The 18,614-nt window shown below is 47.9% G+C and overlaps 2 protein-coding genes across 2 annotated transcripts; both read right to left on the bottom strand.

Annotated features, from left to right (window-relative positions):
* Positions 1-2,724: 2,724 nt before the first annotated feature.
* On the bottom strand, positions 2,725-5,138 carry LOC139052523 (uncharacterized). Its single transcript, XM_070529639.1, has one exon. It carries the CDS (start codon positions 4,865-4,867, stop codon positions 2,750-2,752), a length of 2,118 nt encoding a protein of 705 aa, XP_070385740.1. The 5' UTR covers positions 4,868-5,138; the 3' UTR covers positions 2,725-2,749.
* Positions 5,139-6,270: 1,132 nt separating this feature from the next.
* Positions 6,271-8,292, bottom strand: LOC139052508 (uncharacterized). The gene is made up of 2 exons (XM_070529626.1): positions 7,356-8,292; positions 6,271-6,860 (listed from the first exon to the last, which is right to left on the bottom strand). The coding sequence occupies exons 1-2, from the start codon at positions 8,290-8,292 to the stop codon at positions 6,271-6,273; spliced, it is 1,527 nt and encodes a 508-aa protein (XP_070385727.1).
* Between the last annotated feature and the right edge of the window lie 10,322 nt (positions 8,293-18,614).

Raw genomic sequence — 18,614 nt, forward strand, 5'->3', positions numbered from 1 at the left:
TCTCTCTCTCTCTCTCTATATATATATATATATATATATATATATATATATATATATATATATATATATATTGCATGCTTTGTATTAATTTGTTCTTTCACCGCATTCGCGGAACAGCCCATGCACACCGTGATGTTGAATAAAAAGGTGTCGTACGATATGTGTAGCCCCTTTGGGACACGCGTTCATCATGTGCAATGCTCAGCAGCTGTGTAATTTATGTACATGGGGGAAACCGCAGATGTCCGCAGGAGGAGGAGGACCCCTGTCTGGTCGCCTGGCCATAGTAACTGGCGGAGGAGGAGGCATCGGTGGCGCCGTCTGTCGGCTTCTGGCGGAGAAAGGAGCCCGCGTGGTGGTCGCCGGACGCACACTCGAAGCGGTCGAAGCTGTGGCCGCGGCACTGCCAGGTTAGAGACAAGGCGCTTCGCGCTGCGTCCTAACCGCGGCGACACACTTCGCCTCGAAAGCTTTAACGGACTCTGCTGTCTCGTCCTACTGACATCCATGGCCGGTCGGCGTGTCGTATTTCATACTGCACTACCCGTATTTCGTAATGATTCTTTGTTTTTCGTTTCTTCATTTCTTCTCTCGAACTGCGCACACGCTATCACTGGGATCGGCCACTCAACGTATTAACAAATGAATAGAATCGGAGGAGAGGAGTCAAAAGTGTTCGGCCAGGATCGCTTTGCTGCCAGGATGATGTCCTGAGTGATTTTAGCTTCAGTCGGATCGACGGCGTTTACATGAACTCGCATCCGTCGGACCAAAGTCGCAGCCACACACATGACGAGGTGACAGAGCAGGAATGTTTGATTTGATCTTCCGGTTTTTTATGCTGCGTATGAAACATTCGGAGAGCCTTTTTCTCCATTTTTGTAATAACATTTAACATTCCTCTTCTCATTCGTCATTCTGACAGACTGATTCTGGAAATTTTTGCAGGGGCAAAGTTAATGACGACTAGCGACGATACATTCTGGTTGTGTCGTCGCAATTCGCTCGCCATAGTGGCGACTTCGCTAAAGTGCTGTAGCTAAATCGCAGCCATGTAGTAGCCGCCGCTGATATCCACTTATTTGATGATGTTCTGCCCATGCTTTCCACAACGAGGCCCCACGGCACCTTTATGAAACCCACTGGATACACCCGCTATAATGCTTGGCGACGGCACACATTGCCTTTACAATTTTGGTGTGGCGTCATACCGATCAAATGCGCGTACCACATGGGAGACTGGTCTCGCTTCCAGCCACTCTCTGCTTAGTTTACGCCCTGTGTAATACCGAGGAAAGACTCGTACTTCACGGGATATATCTTGCTTGCAGCGTTGCAAGCAATATAGATCCACGGATGCAACAGTAATGTACCGGTATACCTGGCCAATGGCAAGGCAGAGGTCTGACATTGGATTAAAGAGTGATGTCAGAAGAGACCAATGAACTGAAGAAATGATGTCACTCTCGCGATTTGCCCGAGCACGCTTTGAATTGTTGCGTATTTAAGCGGCCATAGCTGTAAGCGAGGCGTTCTTTTCTGCCGTAGACAAGCTGAGGAAGCCTATTATGCTGTAACCACGGACTAGGGTCGTGGGAGTTTACTGCCTGCCGCCAGGCAGATTTAGTATCGCCCTTCGGTTTATGCTCTTTGCCAACGTAAAGGTAGTTCACTCTATACAGTGGACTTGCCTCGACATTTTGCAAGACCAGCGGAGCTTCGGGTAGCAAGAACCTAAATTTAGGGACCCATTGGAAGAAAATTGACGCACCATAGAGGAATTTGCAGCAGGAAAGAAGGTCTCTACAGTAGAGAGTTCGCCTCAGCACATTGTTGGCAGATACACCGAGGAGCGAAGCCACACTTGGGCCATTTATTGCTAATTGCAAAATATCGAGGCAAGACCAGCGGAGCTTCGGGTAGCAAGAACCTAAATTTAGGGACCCATTGGACAAAAATTGACGCACCATAGAGGAATTTGCAGCAGGAAAGAAGGTCTCTACAGTAGAGAGTTCGCCTCAGCACTTTGTTGGCAGATACACCGAGGAGCGAAGCCACACTTGGGCCATTTATTGCTAATCGCTCGTCGTGAGGCATCAAGCGGACGGTTGTCTATTGTCAGCGTCGCAGAGAGGCGCCAAGCGTCTGCACTTTAGAGACCGGCGTGATGTCATGCATGCCCAGCTGAGGGACAGCGCTCATGGTGCAGGCGAGTATGATGGCAATGGCGTGGAGTGCAAGTAAACACAAGGGCAAGTAAGTAAGTGATGTCGGAGAGGCTGCTTCTTGTCGGCGTGAGATGCATTCCGGCCGCCAAGCGACCACGGAAGGAGTCAGAGAGCTTTCAGCGCTGCTGGAAACGGACAGCCAAAGTGGGGGACAACATAGTAGCAACCCGAAACTATTCTAAACCGTTAAGTGAGTCCCTAGTTTGGGTCACCTGACGAGCGCAATAGCTCCTTGGGCTGGGCAGAGTGAATAGGAATCCGAATCACCCAACTAAATACTTACAGGAAAACGAGTGAGACGGCTAGTGCGGGTGATGCTGGTGGTGGTGAATTCCAGTGCGACCGTAATATGCCTATCTTTAAGAGAGAAGTGTACGCACTGAAATGAGCAGAAGCAATGAAATCAGCCTTGCAGTTTGGGTTTGAATTTGCTCGACTGCGATTGGGCAACGTGTCGGAATAACGCGTGAAAGGTGATAGGAAGTACTAGTAGTAGTATAAGACTTTTATTCAGCCAAAAATTACAGGCCGAGCATATCGACCGCCTGGGCGGCCAGTCGACGCTGTTCTTCTTCACCTTCAGCGCCAAGCCAGTCGAGCCAGGTGGTGATGGAAAGCGAAGGGGGAGGGTAGGAACTTGATTGCTGAGCAGTCGGACAGTAGAATAGGCAATGGGATAGGTCTGCATAAGTAGACGGGCAGTTGGGACAGGAGGGGTCGGAGCGATAGCGATAGAGAAAGAGGCGGGAAGGGGTAACCAGTGCATTCATTTGGATGTGCCGCAGAAGGCGAGCCTCCGGCACAGTGAGTGATGGATGAGGGGGAGGGTAGAGGCGCTTGTCGAGACGGAGCTGGAGGTAAACTTCCTTGATAGTGCGGCGCAGGGAGTGTCCCCCAGAATCCTGCGAGGGCCCCGACCAGGGGATCAACGGTGCCCGGTTAAAAACATCACGGGCGAGCTGATGGGCCAGCTCATTGCCGTCAATCCCCGAATGCCCAGGGACCCAGCGGAGGAAAACGGTGGAAGGTTGCAGTGCGGAGACCGCTCGTTCGACCTCTTGTTGGAGTGAATGGGGTAGGGTGCGGTTCTGTATGTGGCGAATGGCGGCTTGGGAGTCGGTGTATATCGTGTACTCTGGGAGCGAGGGCAGGGAGGGAAATGATTGTAGGGCATGTACAATGGCAAGGACCTCGAGAGAGAGTGCATCCGGAGGGTGTAGGTACGGCCCACTCGTGTGAGTTTCAGGTGCTGGGAGGTGGGGATGGTAGATAGCATAGCCACAGGAACCTCGAGGGGCTATGAAAGAGGCATCCGTGTAGGCTACTCCCTGGGTAGTAAAGAGGGGGGAATGATGCTGCGCGGCCGCGTGACGACGGCCGGCATGCAGGACAGGGGACATATTAGACGGGAGGGGGAGAATGCGAAGATTGGGCGCCGGGGTGGATTTTGGAGAGGTAAAGGAGGAAACGGGAATGGGAGAGATACCCGCCTGGGCCAGTAACCACTGACCCTGACGGGTAAGAGAAAGCCGGGCAAGCTGCGAGTCACGGTGGAGAGAGAGAAGAGAACGAAGAGGATGGAAGAGGCCTGTGGCAAAGAGCTTAGCAGTGGAGGTGGTGATAGGGAGGTTGAGAGCTGCCTTGTAGAGGCCAACAAGGGCGGTTTCGAGGGTGTTAAGCTGAGTGTGGGTGAAGGAAACGTAAGGCACAAAGTACAGGAACTTGTTGAGGGCGAGCGCATGGGCAACTCGGCACGCATGAGCCTCGTGGAGGCCCGAGCGCCGAGTGACCACGCGCCGCAGGAGGTGAGTTACCGAGTGACAAGTCCTGACCGCGTGGTGTAGGGCTTGCACATTCTTGGCTGCATGTAACGGGAAGCCAAGAACTTTGCATTGGGGGACAACAGGAATGGGAGAGCCGGAAAGATGTAGGGAGATTAGGGCGTTGTGGGAGCGCTGGTATGAGGAGTAGTTAAGAAGGAGAAGCTCGGATTTCTCCGGAGCAGGTGACAAGCCAGCAGTGGGGAGAAAGGAGTTGATGAGATCGAGGCCACGTTGCAGGGTGTCCTGTACGTGACCGGGAGAACCAGACGAACACCAGAGGGTGATGTCGTCGGCATAAAAGATGTGGTGGAGGTCAGGAATCTGGGCTAGTTGGGAGGCGAGAGGGGTCATAGCAAGATTAAAAAGGATAGGAGAGAGAACAGCACCTTGAGGAGTGCCACGGGTGAGCGGGTGGGGATCGGACAGATGTGTGTCCACTCGGAAACGAGCCACTCGGTTAGAGAGAAAGGAGCGGAGATAAGAGTACATGCGGTGTCCGCAGTCTAGGGAGGAGATCTGAGACAGGATATGGTCGTGGCACACACCTTCGAAGGCCTTGCGGACATCAACAGTCACAAGAGCGTGGATCTGGCTGGGATTGGGTGAGAGAAAGGTGTGCTGGAGGATCAGGAACATGTCCTGTGCACAGACGCGCCGTCGAAAGCCGATAAGAGAGTGGGGGAAGAAATCTTTCGCTTCAATAAGATCAGAGAGGCGAGTCAAAGGCATTCGCTCAAGGGTCTTGCCAACACACGACGTCAAGGAGATAGGGCGAAGGTTAGAAAGGGAGGGAGGTTTGCCCGGCTTCGGAATCATAGAAATAAGAGAGGATGTCCAAGCGCTCGGCAAGCAGCCGCTGTCCCAGGCATTGTTGAAAGTCTGAAGGAGGAATTCCTTGGAGTGGTCGGGGAGGTTGCGGAGTGTAGTGTATGTGATGGTATCCTCACCGGGAGCCGAGCGAGAAGCATTAGCAGCCAGGGCAGCTTCGAGCTCCCGGAGAGTGAAAGGGCGGTCGAGGCCTGGGTTAGGATCGCCAGAGTAGGCTGGGTAGGAAGGTGTGAGAGGGGGTGGGAGATACAAAGAAGTGAGCTTGTCAAAGACCTCCGAGGGAGTCCCCTGAGTGAGGGCTTTTGCTAGAGTGGGAGCAAGTGCAGGCTTCGTACCTAAGAAAGATTTAAAAAGGGACCACGTGGATCGCGAGTGTAATGCAGAATCGAGGCCGTCACAAAGCGCACTCCAACGAGAATGCTCGAGGGACGTGCCATGGGCGACTATCTCGGCCCGCAGAGCAGCAATCAGAGAGGAAAGTTGGGCATTCTTGGGTTGGGAGCGCAAAGAACGTTGGAGACGTTTCATCCGACGCCATAAACGGAGAAAGTGAGGATCCGGGTCTGGGATAGGATGCCGTGAGCGAACGCGACGGCTACTGGTCGAAAGCGCAGCGGAGATGCGCGACGTCCAGTCATCGTAAGATTCAAAGGAGGCGGAAAGGAGATTAGTGCGAAAAGCGTGCCAGTCAGTGTGAGTGGTTGAGTGCGATCGAGGGATGTGGGAAAGTGAAGCGGTAATATGAATGAGGAAATGGTCGCTGAGGAGTGTTTCAGCTGTGACCTGCCAGTGAAAGGAAAGGGAGCCCCGAGAGAAAGAGAGGTCGGGTGTCGTGGAGCGCTGTGAGACAGTGCCCGCTCGAGTAGGGGAGCCAGGGGTATTAAGAAGGGTGAGGTGGCGTTCCTGGGCAAGACAGTGGAGAAGGCGGCCGGGCTTGAGGGTCTGGGGGTAGCCCCAGAGCGTGTGAGGGGCGTTAAAATCGCCCCCAAGGAGGAGATGGGTGGTGGCGGGAATAGAATGAAGGAACCTGCCCAAGGCAGTGAACAAAGAGGATGTGGCAGGGGGATCATAGAAAGACATAAAGGCGAGTGAGATGCGCGATGAAGGTCGGTAATACACAACACCAACTAAATATTTACGGAGGCTGGAGGGGATATCAAGTGGCTCGACGAGGACGTCGCTGCGTACATAAATGGACGCAAGCGGCGTGCCCGTCGTGGCATGGTAGGCGCGGTAACCTGGGACGGTGCGGGCCGTCCGAGTCTCCTGGATAAGGAGAAAATGGGGCAGGGAAGGGCGGGTGAGCAGATACTGGTGGAGGGGGGTCTTATTGTGGCGAAGGTTTCGACAGTTCCACTGCACAATCTCGAGGTCCTCTCCAGGCGCCATGTTTACGATAGATTAGAGGTAGAAGAGTTTGCGGGGACACGTTCCTTCTTTTTGGCCGGGGGCAGTGACTCCTGGAGGGAGCCCAGCATAGAAGCGAATGATTCCAATTGCTTGGATTGGGTTTGGAGGGTGGTGAGGATCTGGACAATCGAAGTTTCGAGCTGAAGCAAGCGAGTGTGGTGTGCAGTGGTGGTGGTTTCTACCAGGTCAGCCAATGGGGCGACCTGGGCGTTAGGGGACGGGGTGATGAGCGTGGCAAGGTGCTCATTTAGCTTGGTAAGCTGGGATGTAAGAGAGGAGGTTGTTGTCTTTAGGGTTTGTGTCAATGCGTGGATTTGCTGTTGTAAATCTTGGGAGATGCGCTGTTGTTCGCGCTGGTGACGCTCAAGCATTGTGAGCCGGAGATCGAAGGAGCGGTTCTCGTCAGTCAGGGATGGCGAGGGTATAGTAGAGGAAGAAAGGGATGCTTGCACCGAGGGCCCTTTGACTATAGCGGCGTAGGAGCCTGGAGGTGATGGAGCCTGACTTGACGGAGATGCATGATTAGCGAAGGAGGCGGAAGATGGGGTGGGCTTCGTGGCCCTGCGCAAAGCTGTGCGACGGAGAAACGCGGCTTTGGCACACTCGCGTTGTTTAGCGAGGAGGAAGGGGCAGGTGGGGTCGAGAGAGGGATGTGTGTTTACCTGGCAATGAATGCACCATGGTTGGGCACACGCGTGAGCGGTAGGATCTGCGGGTAGGGGTGCAGCACAGCGGCGGCACTTGGCCGGAACGTCGTGCTGAGGGCATTGGTGAGCACGGTGTCCCAGAGAAAGACAACGGGTGCATGTGGGGGGCTTAGGCTTATGAGGGCGGCATCGGAAAGCGACGCGTTTAAAATATACGAAGTGGGGTATGACGGTGCCAGCGAAGGTTATGAGCACTGATTCTGTGCTGCCCATCATACGAGCAGCGAGAATATCAGTCGTGTATGATTCAAGGTCATGCATGAGCTGAGTAGGAGTAAAGTGACCACCAACGTTATGAATGACGCCGAGGCAGGAAATGGGAGGATTGGGGGCATATGTTTTGACGGTGATTGGCTTACCGTGGAGCTGAAGATGCGTGAGAGAAAGTAGGAGTTGGGCGGTGAGAGCAGAGTGTGTTTTCAGAAATACAAGGCTCTGAGCTGGCTTGGCCTGAAGGGTGATCTCTGCGCTGGTTTTGGAGGAGAGATGTGCGGCGGAGACGATGGCGGCAAGCAAGTCGTAAAGAGGCAGCTTGGGAGTGAGGGTGCCGGGCGGAAGTTGGATCCCAACTGAGATGAGCTCGGTGCGAGGGCGGGCGGCGGAGGCAGGTTTGCGGCTGGTACTGACGGTGCTCCAGCCGCTTTCTAATGATGGCGTATTATGGTCGTTGTCTGGGGACGACGTGAAATCCATCTCCGCCGACGAGTCGTCAGCCGGATACACAGTGGTCAAGGAGGTAGGGGCGACAGAAACACATCTCGAAACATTGGGAATGACGTTGGTGGGCGTAGAGTTTGCACTGTCCAGCACGGCAGAAGTGGTGGATCCGGTGGGAGCGGCTGCAACAAGCGCGTTCAGCTGCGATTCTGATGTCTGATTGCAGCACTTTACAACAGGCGCCAATGTGGCCGGAATAGACGCCGCGGCATCCGTGGCGGCGACGGTGAACGCTGCAGGCTGCGACACGTTTAGTGGTCCGAGACTCTTGGCGTCGCTGACAGCGTGGAACTTGGTCGTAGGAGGCATTGAGGCGACGAACGCCGACTGCGACGCGGCGGTCGAGTCAGAGCTCTCAGCGTTGCTCACAGCGTTGAACGTGGCCGGAATATGCACGGTGGCGTGTGCGGAGTGCAGGAACGCAGCCGGTTGAGGCAGGGCTGCCGGCTTAGAATTAGGCACGTCGCTGGTAACATTCAGCGTTGACAGAGCAGGCTCAGTGGCACCGGCGGCGGTAGAAGAGGAGGCCAGCGGGGCATTGGTGGCTGTCGGCTGGCGGGTCTTCGTGAGACGCTGCATGTCAGAGGTGCAGGCGCGGCGAGTTAGGGTTAGCGCGGCGCCGCGCCGCTTCGTAGATTTGGAGGGGCCTGGAGGGCCAGCCTGGCGTCGGACCGGGAGTCGTATGGTGTCCACTTGTGGCGGAAGTCTTCGTGAAAAGATGAAGAGTAGACCCAGGGGCGGGCAAGGCCCTGGACCGGGCCAAGGACGGGTGAAAACGGAGCACGATATGCAGCCAGATAACCAGAGTGGCGCCACCTATCGATCTCTCCGTGATAGGAAGCATTTGCTGAATGGTGCGATGGGTCCAAAATATCACTTTGAGCTCATGCGGAGGCATCGCAGAAGTTTTCGTCGTATGGCGAAGTTCCCGTCTGAGTTGTGCCTAGAGAGTTCACTAGGAGCTGACCAGGTATCTAGGGTGTACTGGGAGCAAGAGGAGGGCAAATGCGTTCCTTTTTTTGTTGTTGTCTCCCATCCTCAGAAGGCAAGTACCATCCTCAGCTCACTCTCAAGTTGAAAAATTGGACCGCCCTGCCCCACCCTGTCCTCACCTATGAAAACTTATCCGCCCTTGCTCACCTTCGGCACAAAAAAAGCGTAAGCCACCCTCCCTCAGCCCAACGCTGAAAATGCTACAATCCTTCGCTTACTTTCCTTTTTCTACAATTTCAAATAAACCACTTGCCCCACCTGCGAGCTTAGTTTACAACACTGACTGTCTAGTGCCATTTATATTGCCAGAGCATGCCGCACACCTTTGCCTTTAAGCGCCTCACGATAGGTAGGCAGAAGAAACGGAGCTCACTCATACTCACTGACAAGTTTTATTTTTTGCTTAGAGCTCACTCGGACTCGCCGAAATTGCACTGAACCATGATCAGACTCAGACTCATGAAAATTTTACTTAGCTGGGCTCACTCGGACTCAAACTCTTCAAAATTCTATTCAACCAAGTTCACTCGGACTCACTCAGTCAGACCAAGAAAGTTCTTGGCCCATAGATCTCGTGAACTAAGTCTTTCTCTTAAATCGCCTACACCGACTGAGCGGGATTTGCAGCCCAAAGCTTCGAGCTAACAGTGTACTGTTTTTCAAGGTGAGTGTGTAGCAATGTGACTCTTTAAGGTCTATTGAATCGCTAGCTGTCTGCAACTCCCCATTGTGTCCACTGTCATTGACTGACTAGTTATGGGTACTGATTTGTGCACTGACTGCGCCCGCATCGGCTGCTTCGTTCAACTGAGAAAAATTGCGGAGCCATTACCCCTTGTATGGCTCCGGTCGTGTTCGTTTGGTAGGCTTTACTTCGTGGGTGGACGCCTACTACTTGTACTTTTTTCTCTTGCTCATTTCTGATCTGTGCGGGAGACGTTGAGGTTAATACGTGTCCGAATAAGGTTGACCAACTTGTGACATTAATGAAGGAACTTACAGTGTTGAATGAGTGATTTCACAAAGAAGTGACAAATAAGCTTAGATATTCGCCCTACTGGGAGAGACGTCAAAAGGCGACTCGAAAATTGAAGAACGACTTGAGGCTGTTGACAACTTGAGTGAAGGCGTTCCGGCGGTCGGTTGTTTCCTTCAAGAATATTAAGTGCAGTTGAAGAACATGGAGCAGAAACACACTCAACAAGCAAACATTGTTGTGGATGACCTGAATAATCGAATGAGGCAAAATAATCTCGTATTTAAGGGTATTCCTGAATAAGCTGCTGAAAAGTCGAGCGATACGAAAAAGCCTATTACTGAATTTGTCAGGGAAAAACACGGTATTGAACCAGGTGAAATAGAGCGAGCCCATCGAGTCGGTCAACGCAAGCCCGATCGCACTCAGCCCATTGTGGTTAAATTTCTGAACTTCCAAGACAAAAGCAATATCTTGAAACACTCTTTGAAACTAAAAGACCTCACAACCCCTCGAGTGTGGATCGAGGGAGATTTTTCACCGCGAATGCAGCTGATCAAAAAAAAAATGGTCCGTGATTTCGCACGCACGAAGCGCCAGCCGAACGAGAAATATAAATCGCAGTTTGATAGGCTTATAATTGGGCAACGGAACTTTCACAGTCGACCCATCAAGCAATGAAGTGGTCGCCATCCGTGGACACGAGGCTCCCGCGAGTGGTAACTGACGTTTCAATGCAGATGATCAAAAATTGTCTATTATTGTGGCAAATTTTAGAAGTCTTTTCAGAAAACCGGATCACCTTTGTGCTTTTGTCGAGTCCTACTCAGCTGATATAATACTGGGAACAGAGACATGGCTGTCGTGCGATGTGTCCGACAATGAATCATCCCTTTCTAAAAACTTTATTTTATTTCGAAAAGACAGGGTAGTAACACGAGGCGGTGGTGTTATAATTGCAGTAAAGAAAAAATTCCAAGCACGCCTATTTCACACGGGTTCCTGTATTAAAATTGTGCGGGTCATGCTTCAGATTTCATGTGTAACTTGTGCCGTTGATCTTTGTTATCGTCTTCCAGACTCACAAGACACGTTCATTAAATGCCTTAACGAATCGCTAAGCTTTCTATGTAACTAATTTCCCGGCTCACCTATTATTCTTGCTGGTGACTTTAGCTACCCTGGAATTAACTGGCGAATGGTTACAGCTGAAGGCAGCCCAAGGAAAGCTGAATGTAAGGATTTTCTTGACGTCATTTCTTCTTAAGGATTAAGCCAAAGAATTTCCTTACCAACACGGGGTGATTCTATCTTGCATCTTGTGCTGACCACTGAACGTGTCAACGTGTCTGTTCATGTGTTAGATTGCATTAGTGACCACAACGTCCTTCATTGTGAATACAATATCAAGCGCAAAACAAGTGGACAGGACAAGCAAACCATTTATGGTTATGCGCGACCAAATGTTTAAATGATCGCCAGCGAGCTCTCGGCTTTTTGTGTAGAATTCTTGAGCGGCATGCATGATCAGGATAGCAACAATAACTGGATGATTGTTTGTAACAAGCTGACTGAACTTAAAGAAAAGTACATACCAAAACTACAAATAACTCTTTCTAAGGGAATTCCGTGGTTCACCTCTCACATGAGGCGCTGTCTTAATAAAAGAAAAGCGCGCTTATTCAAAAGCTAAAATTTCGACATGTGATGATGCCTGGAAGTGCTATCGGGAACAATCCAGGTTATGCAAAACCGAAATTAAAGCAGCTAAAGTCAAATTTTTCAACCATGATATTTCCAACATGTTAGCAAACAACAACAAAAAAATTCTGGAAACTAATAAACCCGAAACTGTCATCATCAGGCTTTATTTCCGTAAAGAAAGACAATGAATTCCTTCCATCATCGGAGGTCGCTACTGCATTAAATTACTTCTTCTGTTCTGTTTTTACAAGTGAATTTCCCGTTCCCGCTAAGATTGAACTCGGTTCTGTTACCTCCATCATGAATTATATCCTAATCGCCCAAAAGGGCATTGAAGCTGCTATTGATCGTCTTTCTAACAGCTCGGCTCCTGGTCCAGATGAAATCTGTTCAAAACTACTAAAAATGACTAAGCCAGTGATATCTCGCATTTTCGCCGCTCTTTTTCAACAATCTATTGATTCAGGACGCGTTCCTGAGGAATGGAAAATAGGTAAAATAATTTCTATCTGTAAGTCCGGTGACCCGTCATCTGTCCCTAACTACAGACCTTTTTCACTGACCAGTTTTCCATGTAAACTATTTGAACCCATTATATCATCAGCAATTATGAAATACCTAACCGAGCACAATCTCCTCTTCATTAGCGAACACGGGTTCCAACGGTGTCACTCAAGTGAGACGCAGTTATTGGAGCTAGTCTCTGACCTGCACCAAGCTATTAATGACTCCTCACAAATAAACTCCATTTTTATTGATTTTACGAAGGCTTTTGTTAACGTAGCTCATAACCGTTTATTATTGAAACTTCGCTATTTTAATATAAATAGTAGGATTACGAATTGGATTAGTAACTTTTTGAGTAACGGGTACCAATTTGTTACTACTAATTAATTTTGTTCTCCGCGATCACTAGTTAAATCCGGAGTGCCGCAGGGCTCTCTATTGGGACCAATTTTATTGCTGCTATAAGTTAACGACATCTGCAATATATTCAATCTACAATAAGACTATTTGCAGATGATTGCGTAATTTAAAGACCAATAAATAACTATTTCGAAACGGAGATATTGCAATCTGACCTCGTGAAAATTACCGACTGGTGTAAAGAGTGGCAAATGGAAATAAATGTTTCAAAAACTAAGAGTGTAGCTTTCACTAGATCTAGTAACCCACAGCTTACCCATTACTTGACGAACGGCATTAGTATTGCACATGCGCAAACAATAAAATACTTGGGAATTCATTTATCTTGAAACGTTTCATGAAATCATCACATTGATGCGTTTACTAGCAGCGCGTGTAAAAACCTTGGCAACATTAGGCGTAAACTTTACTCGGGAAACAAGTCGACTAAATTATTAGCCTATATCGCACTAGTCCATTCGCAAATGGAGTACGAGTCTTATTTGGAATCCGCATCAGTCGTACCTCATAAACAAGCTCGAGTCAGCCCAAAACAAAGCAGATCGCTTCATCACAAAAATTATTCACAAACTTCTAGCATTATTAACATAAAGATATCTCTAAATCTCCCCTCGCGGGAAAATTGAAAGCTGATAGGATTTTTTTCCCATTTTCACAAGCTATATCACTGCGGGTCGTCTTCAGCCACATCAGGCCCGCCCATCGTATCTTCCCGCGCCTTGACCATCCCTTTAAAGTGCAGCCCGTTCTTGCGCGCACTAACTTCTTGAGACACTCGCCCCTCTTTCTCGCGATTTGGAATATGGATTTGGAATTTCTCGCACTGGAATATGTTTCCAAATGAAATCGTATCAGTTCTAAGTCATGATGATTTCCCTGCAAAACTGAAACACTATTTTAACCTACTAACATAGTATTCCCTTGCTCATTTGTTATAGGCATCACTGTGTTATTGCGCGCTTTTTTCTTATTTTACTCTGACTTCACTTTTTTTTCCTCACCATATTTTGGTTTTCTTTGCGCAAATGGTCTTGTTCTAGGTTAGCACAGATCCACTTGTAGCGCAGAAAAATTTCTCTGCTTGTGCTTTCCTTGTTTCATGCAGTATCTGCTGGTATGTGTACGTTTTCAGCGAGCATTTTTCCTTGTATGAAGTGACGAACTTACGTTGATTTTGTGTAACACCAATTTTAAATCTGCATGTATCTTCAATGTTTAGGACGTGTCGTTGTATTGCTTTTACTGGTTCTTTCTGTTTGTTTTCCTGTTTTTCTGCTTCCGTTCTTTTTATTGTAGCATGCATTATCTGTTTAAATGCGTGTACTGTATCTATCACTGATTGATTGTAACACCCCTATGTAATGCCCGCATGGGCCTTTAGGGTACTTCAATAAAAAAAATGAACACACCAAAGACAAAAATAACTTCGTACCAGGCTAATATATAAAGAATGCAAATGGATTACAAACGCTAATAAGTAAGAAACGAGTATGCACGAGAGTCACTAATATACAAGAAATTTCCGTATTTTTTGTTCATCATAATGTCCTGCAAGAAGCAAATAAGTATTACGCTTGAACATGGCATTCCTAGATTTTGCCTAAACATAAAATTTCCGAAACGGATCTGTAAAGATTATGCAAATTCTTATCTGTTAGTGCATGCGCGCGCGCACGCGTTTGTTTCTGTGGCGCATGTGCACTTTTCGCAATTTGGGATAGATGAGTGTCCTTTCTTTATAGCACTGTACTAAGTGAAGGCTTGCCTCGCAAACAAAAGTTTGCTTGATGGAATTGTCCGCAGAGAAGCTTGGCTACACGCAAGGCGACTTATGTACGATTTACTATGCATCAACAGAAAGTCCAGCTCGCTGTAATGCTTCTTGAGGTGCCGGACGTACTTCTAGGCGCTGAGAATTTTTTAAAGTTTTTTTTTGGTATATGTAGATTTGTGCATGGCACTATATATGTAGCATAAGTGCAGATGCGCAATTCCAGCAGTGACACTGTTGACAACCATATTTGCTGTCAATCCCGCTGCACGCGATCTTCAAATAGGAAGGATGCAAAAGATCTAAGAGGGAGCTGGACTGCCTTGAAGCAAAGTCATAAAAATATAATTATAAGCGCACGGGAAATAGCCCTCACCACGTGATGCGAAATCAACCATTTTTATCCGCTGAGCGTGTGGAACGGAGAGCGCTCGACGAGGGTGTCACTAAAGCATACCGTCTACCATAAAGTGTTCGAAAAAGGCTCATGACCGCGTAAGGCCTACCCCTGAATACTCATTGCACAGATTGGCCCTGGAAGGAATGTCGTGGGGGGCATCATAGAACATTGGCGTGCCGAGGCTAGCTTATCGACGTCATGCTCCCTGCTGTGCATTTGCTTCCTTCAAGGCACCAAGTGTGCACGCGAAATCTTCATCGGCGACGTTCCCTCCAACTACGATTCACAAGACCAATGCTGAAAGTCTGCCTCACCTCGTTCTTCTCGAAGTTTGCGCTGGACTATGAGCAGTTGGAATGACCGGTCGCGCCACAGAGCCTACAGTAGCACTGCTCATGATAGGCCACAAGCGTAGTTTAGCAGCGCGTTCAGCGAATTAGCAAGGCCACTATATGTCAAATCACGCTGAACAGCAGTAACAACTGCTTCCGCACGAAGGCTCGACCATCCAAGCAAAACAAGGCGGGATTCGAATGAAGGCTGTAAGGGAATCGTAACAGCACTGATGAAACCTACTCACTCTGACAGCTCCAACTGCCTCGCTTCTCGCAACATAGCCCACAGCGGCCCTTGTTTAAACTTGCCCGCACGAGAGAAAGGAATGCTTACACGACATGCACTTTACTCGCAAATGCCCGGATGGTTCGTGCTCTGCGGTGATTCTTTCCCCACTTCTCTTCCATGCCTGCTTAATGCAAATCAGAGTAAATACATGGAGCGGGTGTGGAAGGGTGGCGCCGTAGCCGACACGCAACGCCGCAGGCTTTAGCTATCGGTGCTTCGTGAAAGATGCGGGTAAAAGTGGAGGTGCTCGTTTGAGAAGAAGAAATCGCAGTTTCGGCACAGAGCCGCATATTGCCGTGCTTGATCTTTTGATTTTTTGTTGGTGTATTCGTGTGTTATATGCGACGCCATATTGCCGTCCCCGCCACGAATTTAGCTCTGTTTAGCTTTGTGTTTAGGTCCGACATTTATTATCAACATATTACCGACTTGTTTTTTTCTTCATGTTAATGCTTCCGCTAGTTCGTATGTCAACATATGCTCTCAGTGCTCGACAATCCTCAAACGTAAACCATATTTCTCGATTTAATTAGAGCAAGAAAGTTTAATTCCAGGGTTTTTACTTCAGTTAAAGGAGTGTGCTGACCGGTGGTGGTAAGTGAAAAAAAAAAGAAATAATCTGGGAGTGACGCCATAAAGTCGCCATCTCTTCAACTGCTCATGCTGCCTCTTTCAGTGGATAAAGCTGTCGATGCGTTTAGCTACAGCTTACAACAGCCACTCATTTATTTATTATTTACTTATGCAAAATACCTTACAGGCTCAAAGAATGGGCATTGGGTAAAGGAAGCTTCAAAAATTTTATATAGTATAACGAGCACACAATCATACAGAACATAAAGCGCTTTGTTAATAATAATACAACGAAGAGTCAAGTTTACACAAACTCTAAAATTATTAGATAAAGGAAGAAAAAAAGGCCTACAAGAAGCAACGCAGACAATAAGTTTTTTTTAAGGTAAGAAATGAACGTTTCTATCGTGACGGAGTTTTTCTTTGTTAGCTTCAGCTACCAGGATATCGGGAAGGTCGTTCCACAAACGGATGACACGTGGAAGTGCAGATGAGTTAAAAACGTCTGTTTTACCATATATGTGTGCGAAAGAAATATGATTATGCAATCTTCGTGAGCTGAATTGAGAAACTTGCAGAGCTATTGGCGATGGCGTTGGTCCAAGAACGTACTTGTGAAACAACAATGAAAATGCTACACCACGACGAGTGTTCAAAGAAGAAATTGATCAATTTTTTTTTTAATTTGACTTATACTTTCGTTGCAATTGTAATTTTGTGAGATGAATCGAGCGGCTCTATTCTGAACTGATTCTAGCATAGCGGTTATATAGATGTAATGAGAGGACCATATAAAAAAATCAAATTCAAGTTTAGGGCGGACAAATGTAAGATATCCTAATTTTCGGACATTTGTCGGCGTCTTACGGAGGTTCCGGCGCAAATATCCCAAGGATCTGGAGGCATTTCTGCCGTTGTTGATATGCGTAGTCCAGGAAAGGTTCGATGTCAGGGTTACGCCTAGGTATTTGAAGGAAGTAACTACGGATAGAGGATTGTTATTAATATAGTATGAAAAGTTGGAAAGGAAATGTTTACGAGTGAAACACATTACATCTTTCTGGATTAAGCCACATTAGCAAAGGGCTACATCAACTGCTAATAAGGTCAAGATCATTTTGAATTTTTACGTGGTCATCAGGAGTAGCGATTTCTGGGAAACTATACAATGTCTGCAAACATCCGCACATGAGAAGATATGTTATTCGGTAAGTCGTTAATGTATATCAGGAAAAGTAGTGGACCGAGGACACTGCCCTGTGGCGCACCAGAGGAAACGTGAGAGAGTGGGGAGGAAAAATTGTCAACCACTGTGAACTGCTGCCGATTGGTAAGAAAATTCAGAATCCAAGATAGCGTTAATGAATTTAAGAACAAACAAGACTGTTTAGAAATTAGTCAAGAGTGCGCTACGCGAGTAAAGCTAGGCTTTTGAAAAATCTGAAAACCATGCTGTGAGTTTGCAGGTTTTTGTCCAGATTAAAATGTAATTCAGTCGTGAACTCGAATAGTTGCGTATCGCACGGTAAACCCTTCGTAAATCCATGTTGGTTCGCAAAGAAAAAGTTATTATTCTCTAAATGGTCGTAAATATGGGAGGTGATTATATGCTCTGGCATATTACAGCAGACGGAAGTAAGTGAAATGGGTCTGTAGTTTAGTGGTGAATTTCTATGGCCACATTGAAATATGGGAATGACCTTCGCGATTAGCCAGTCTTGGGGAAGCATTCCTGTCGATAGCGATTGCCAGAATACATGAGATAAATATTTACTCGAGACTGATATGGGGACGTATTCTGAAACGTTCGCCGCGGCGAACTTTTCGCACTGGCCACGCCTCCGCCGTAGCGGCGCGCTCTGAATGGCTGCTTTGACAAAACCGGAAATTCAGGTGGCGCAAGTGCATTTCCGGTTTTGTCAAAGCAGCCATTCAGCGCGCGCCGCTACGGCGGAGGCGTGGCCAGTGCGAAAAGTTCGCCGCGGCGAACGTTTCAGAATACGTCCCATGGTGTTTTGTTTGATCTTTGAGCTTATGTCGTCAACGCCTGCTGATGTGGACACTTTCAGCGTATTTGTAATGGATGCGATGCCGTCGACAGTACTGTCGATGGGCTGTAAAAAAGGGTAGTGAAGATCAACTACCTGAGGCACGTTTCAATTGTCTTCTATAATGTATACTGATGAAAAAAGATTAATTCAACGCGTTTGGACAGTCATAGTATTGAATTGAAATGTGGTCGTTATCATGCAAGATGATGTTGCTGTACTGTCGCTCCGGACACACTGATTCCCAAAATTTTTTCGTGTTAGTTGTGAGCAGGGATGGCAAATCGTGCGAAAAGTGCTTATATCGGGCAGCGCGTATCTAGAGCAGTAGGTTTTCAAGAAGTCGGTGTATATTTTGCAAGATATTGGAGTGGACGCGTGTTTTGCGGCAGCGCACAATCGTTTCTTCTTATTTCTCAGTTTGTTAAGTGACTTAGTGAACCAAGGGTTCCGCTTATCATTTGTTATTTTAATTAATGGAACATGTTGACTAACCAGTGTTATTAACTTGTTTTTGAACAAATTCCAGTTATCTTGAACTGTTCAGTTACTGAAACAAGGAAGTAGTACATTAACAAGAAATGTTTCAAGTTCACCGTTAATAACACCGTAATTTCTTCTGTTATAGTCACGAATTATCCTAGTTGTGGCACCAAAAAAACGGGACGGGACTTTGAGGTTTGCTTGCATTTATTTATGGTCACGGAAACCATATAAATATCTTAATTTTTCAACAGTATTAGGGACCCTTGTCAATACTAGATCCAGTATACTGGAATCACGAGTAGGCTGACTTATGATCTGTGACAGGTTGAAATCCAAGGTGATGGCAATGAATTCTGACGAAAGGCGGCAGGTCGATGACAACTGCCGCCAGTTTATGGA

This window comes from Dermacentor albipictus, unplaced genomic scaffold (genome assembly GCF_038994185.2).
Source record: "Dermacentor albipictus isolate Rhodes 1998 colony unplaced genomic scaffold, USDA_Dalb.pri_finalv2 scaffold_26, whole genome shotgun sequence".
In the NCBI taxonomy this organism is placed as follows: Eukaryota; Metazoa; Arthropoda; class Arachnida; order Ixodida; family Ixodidae; genus Dermacentor; species Dermacentor albipictus.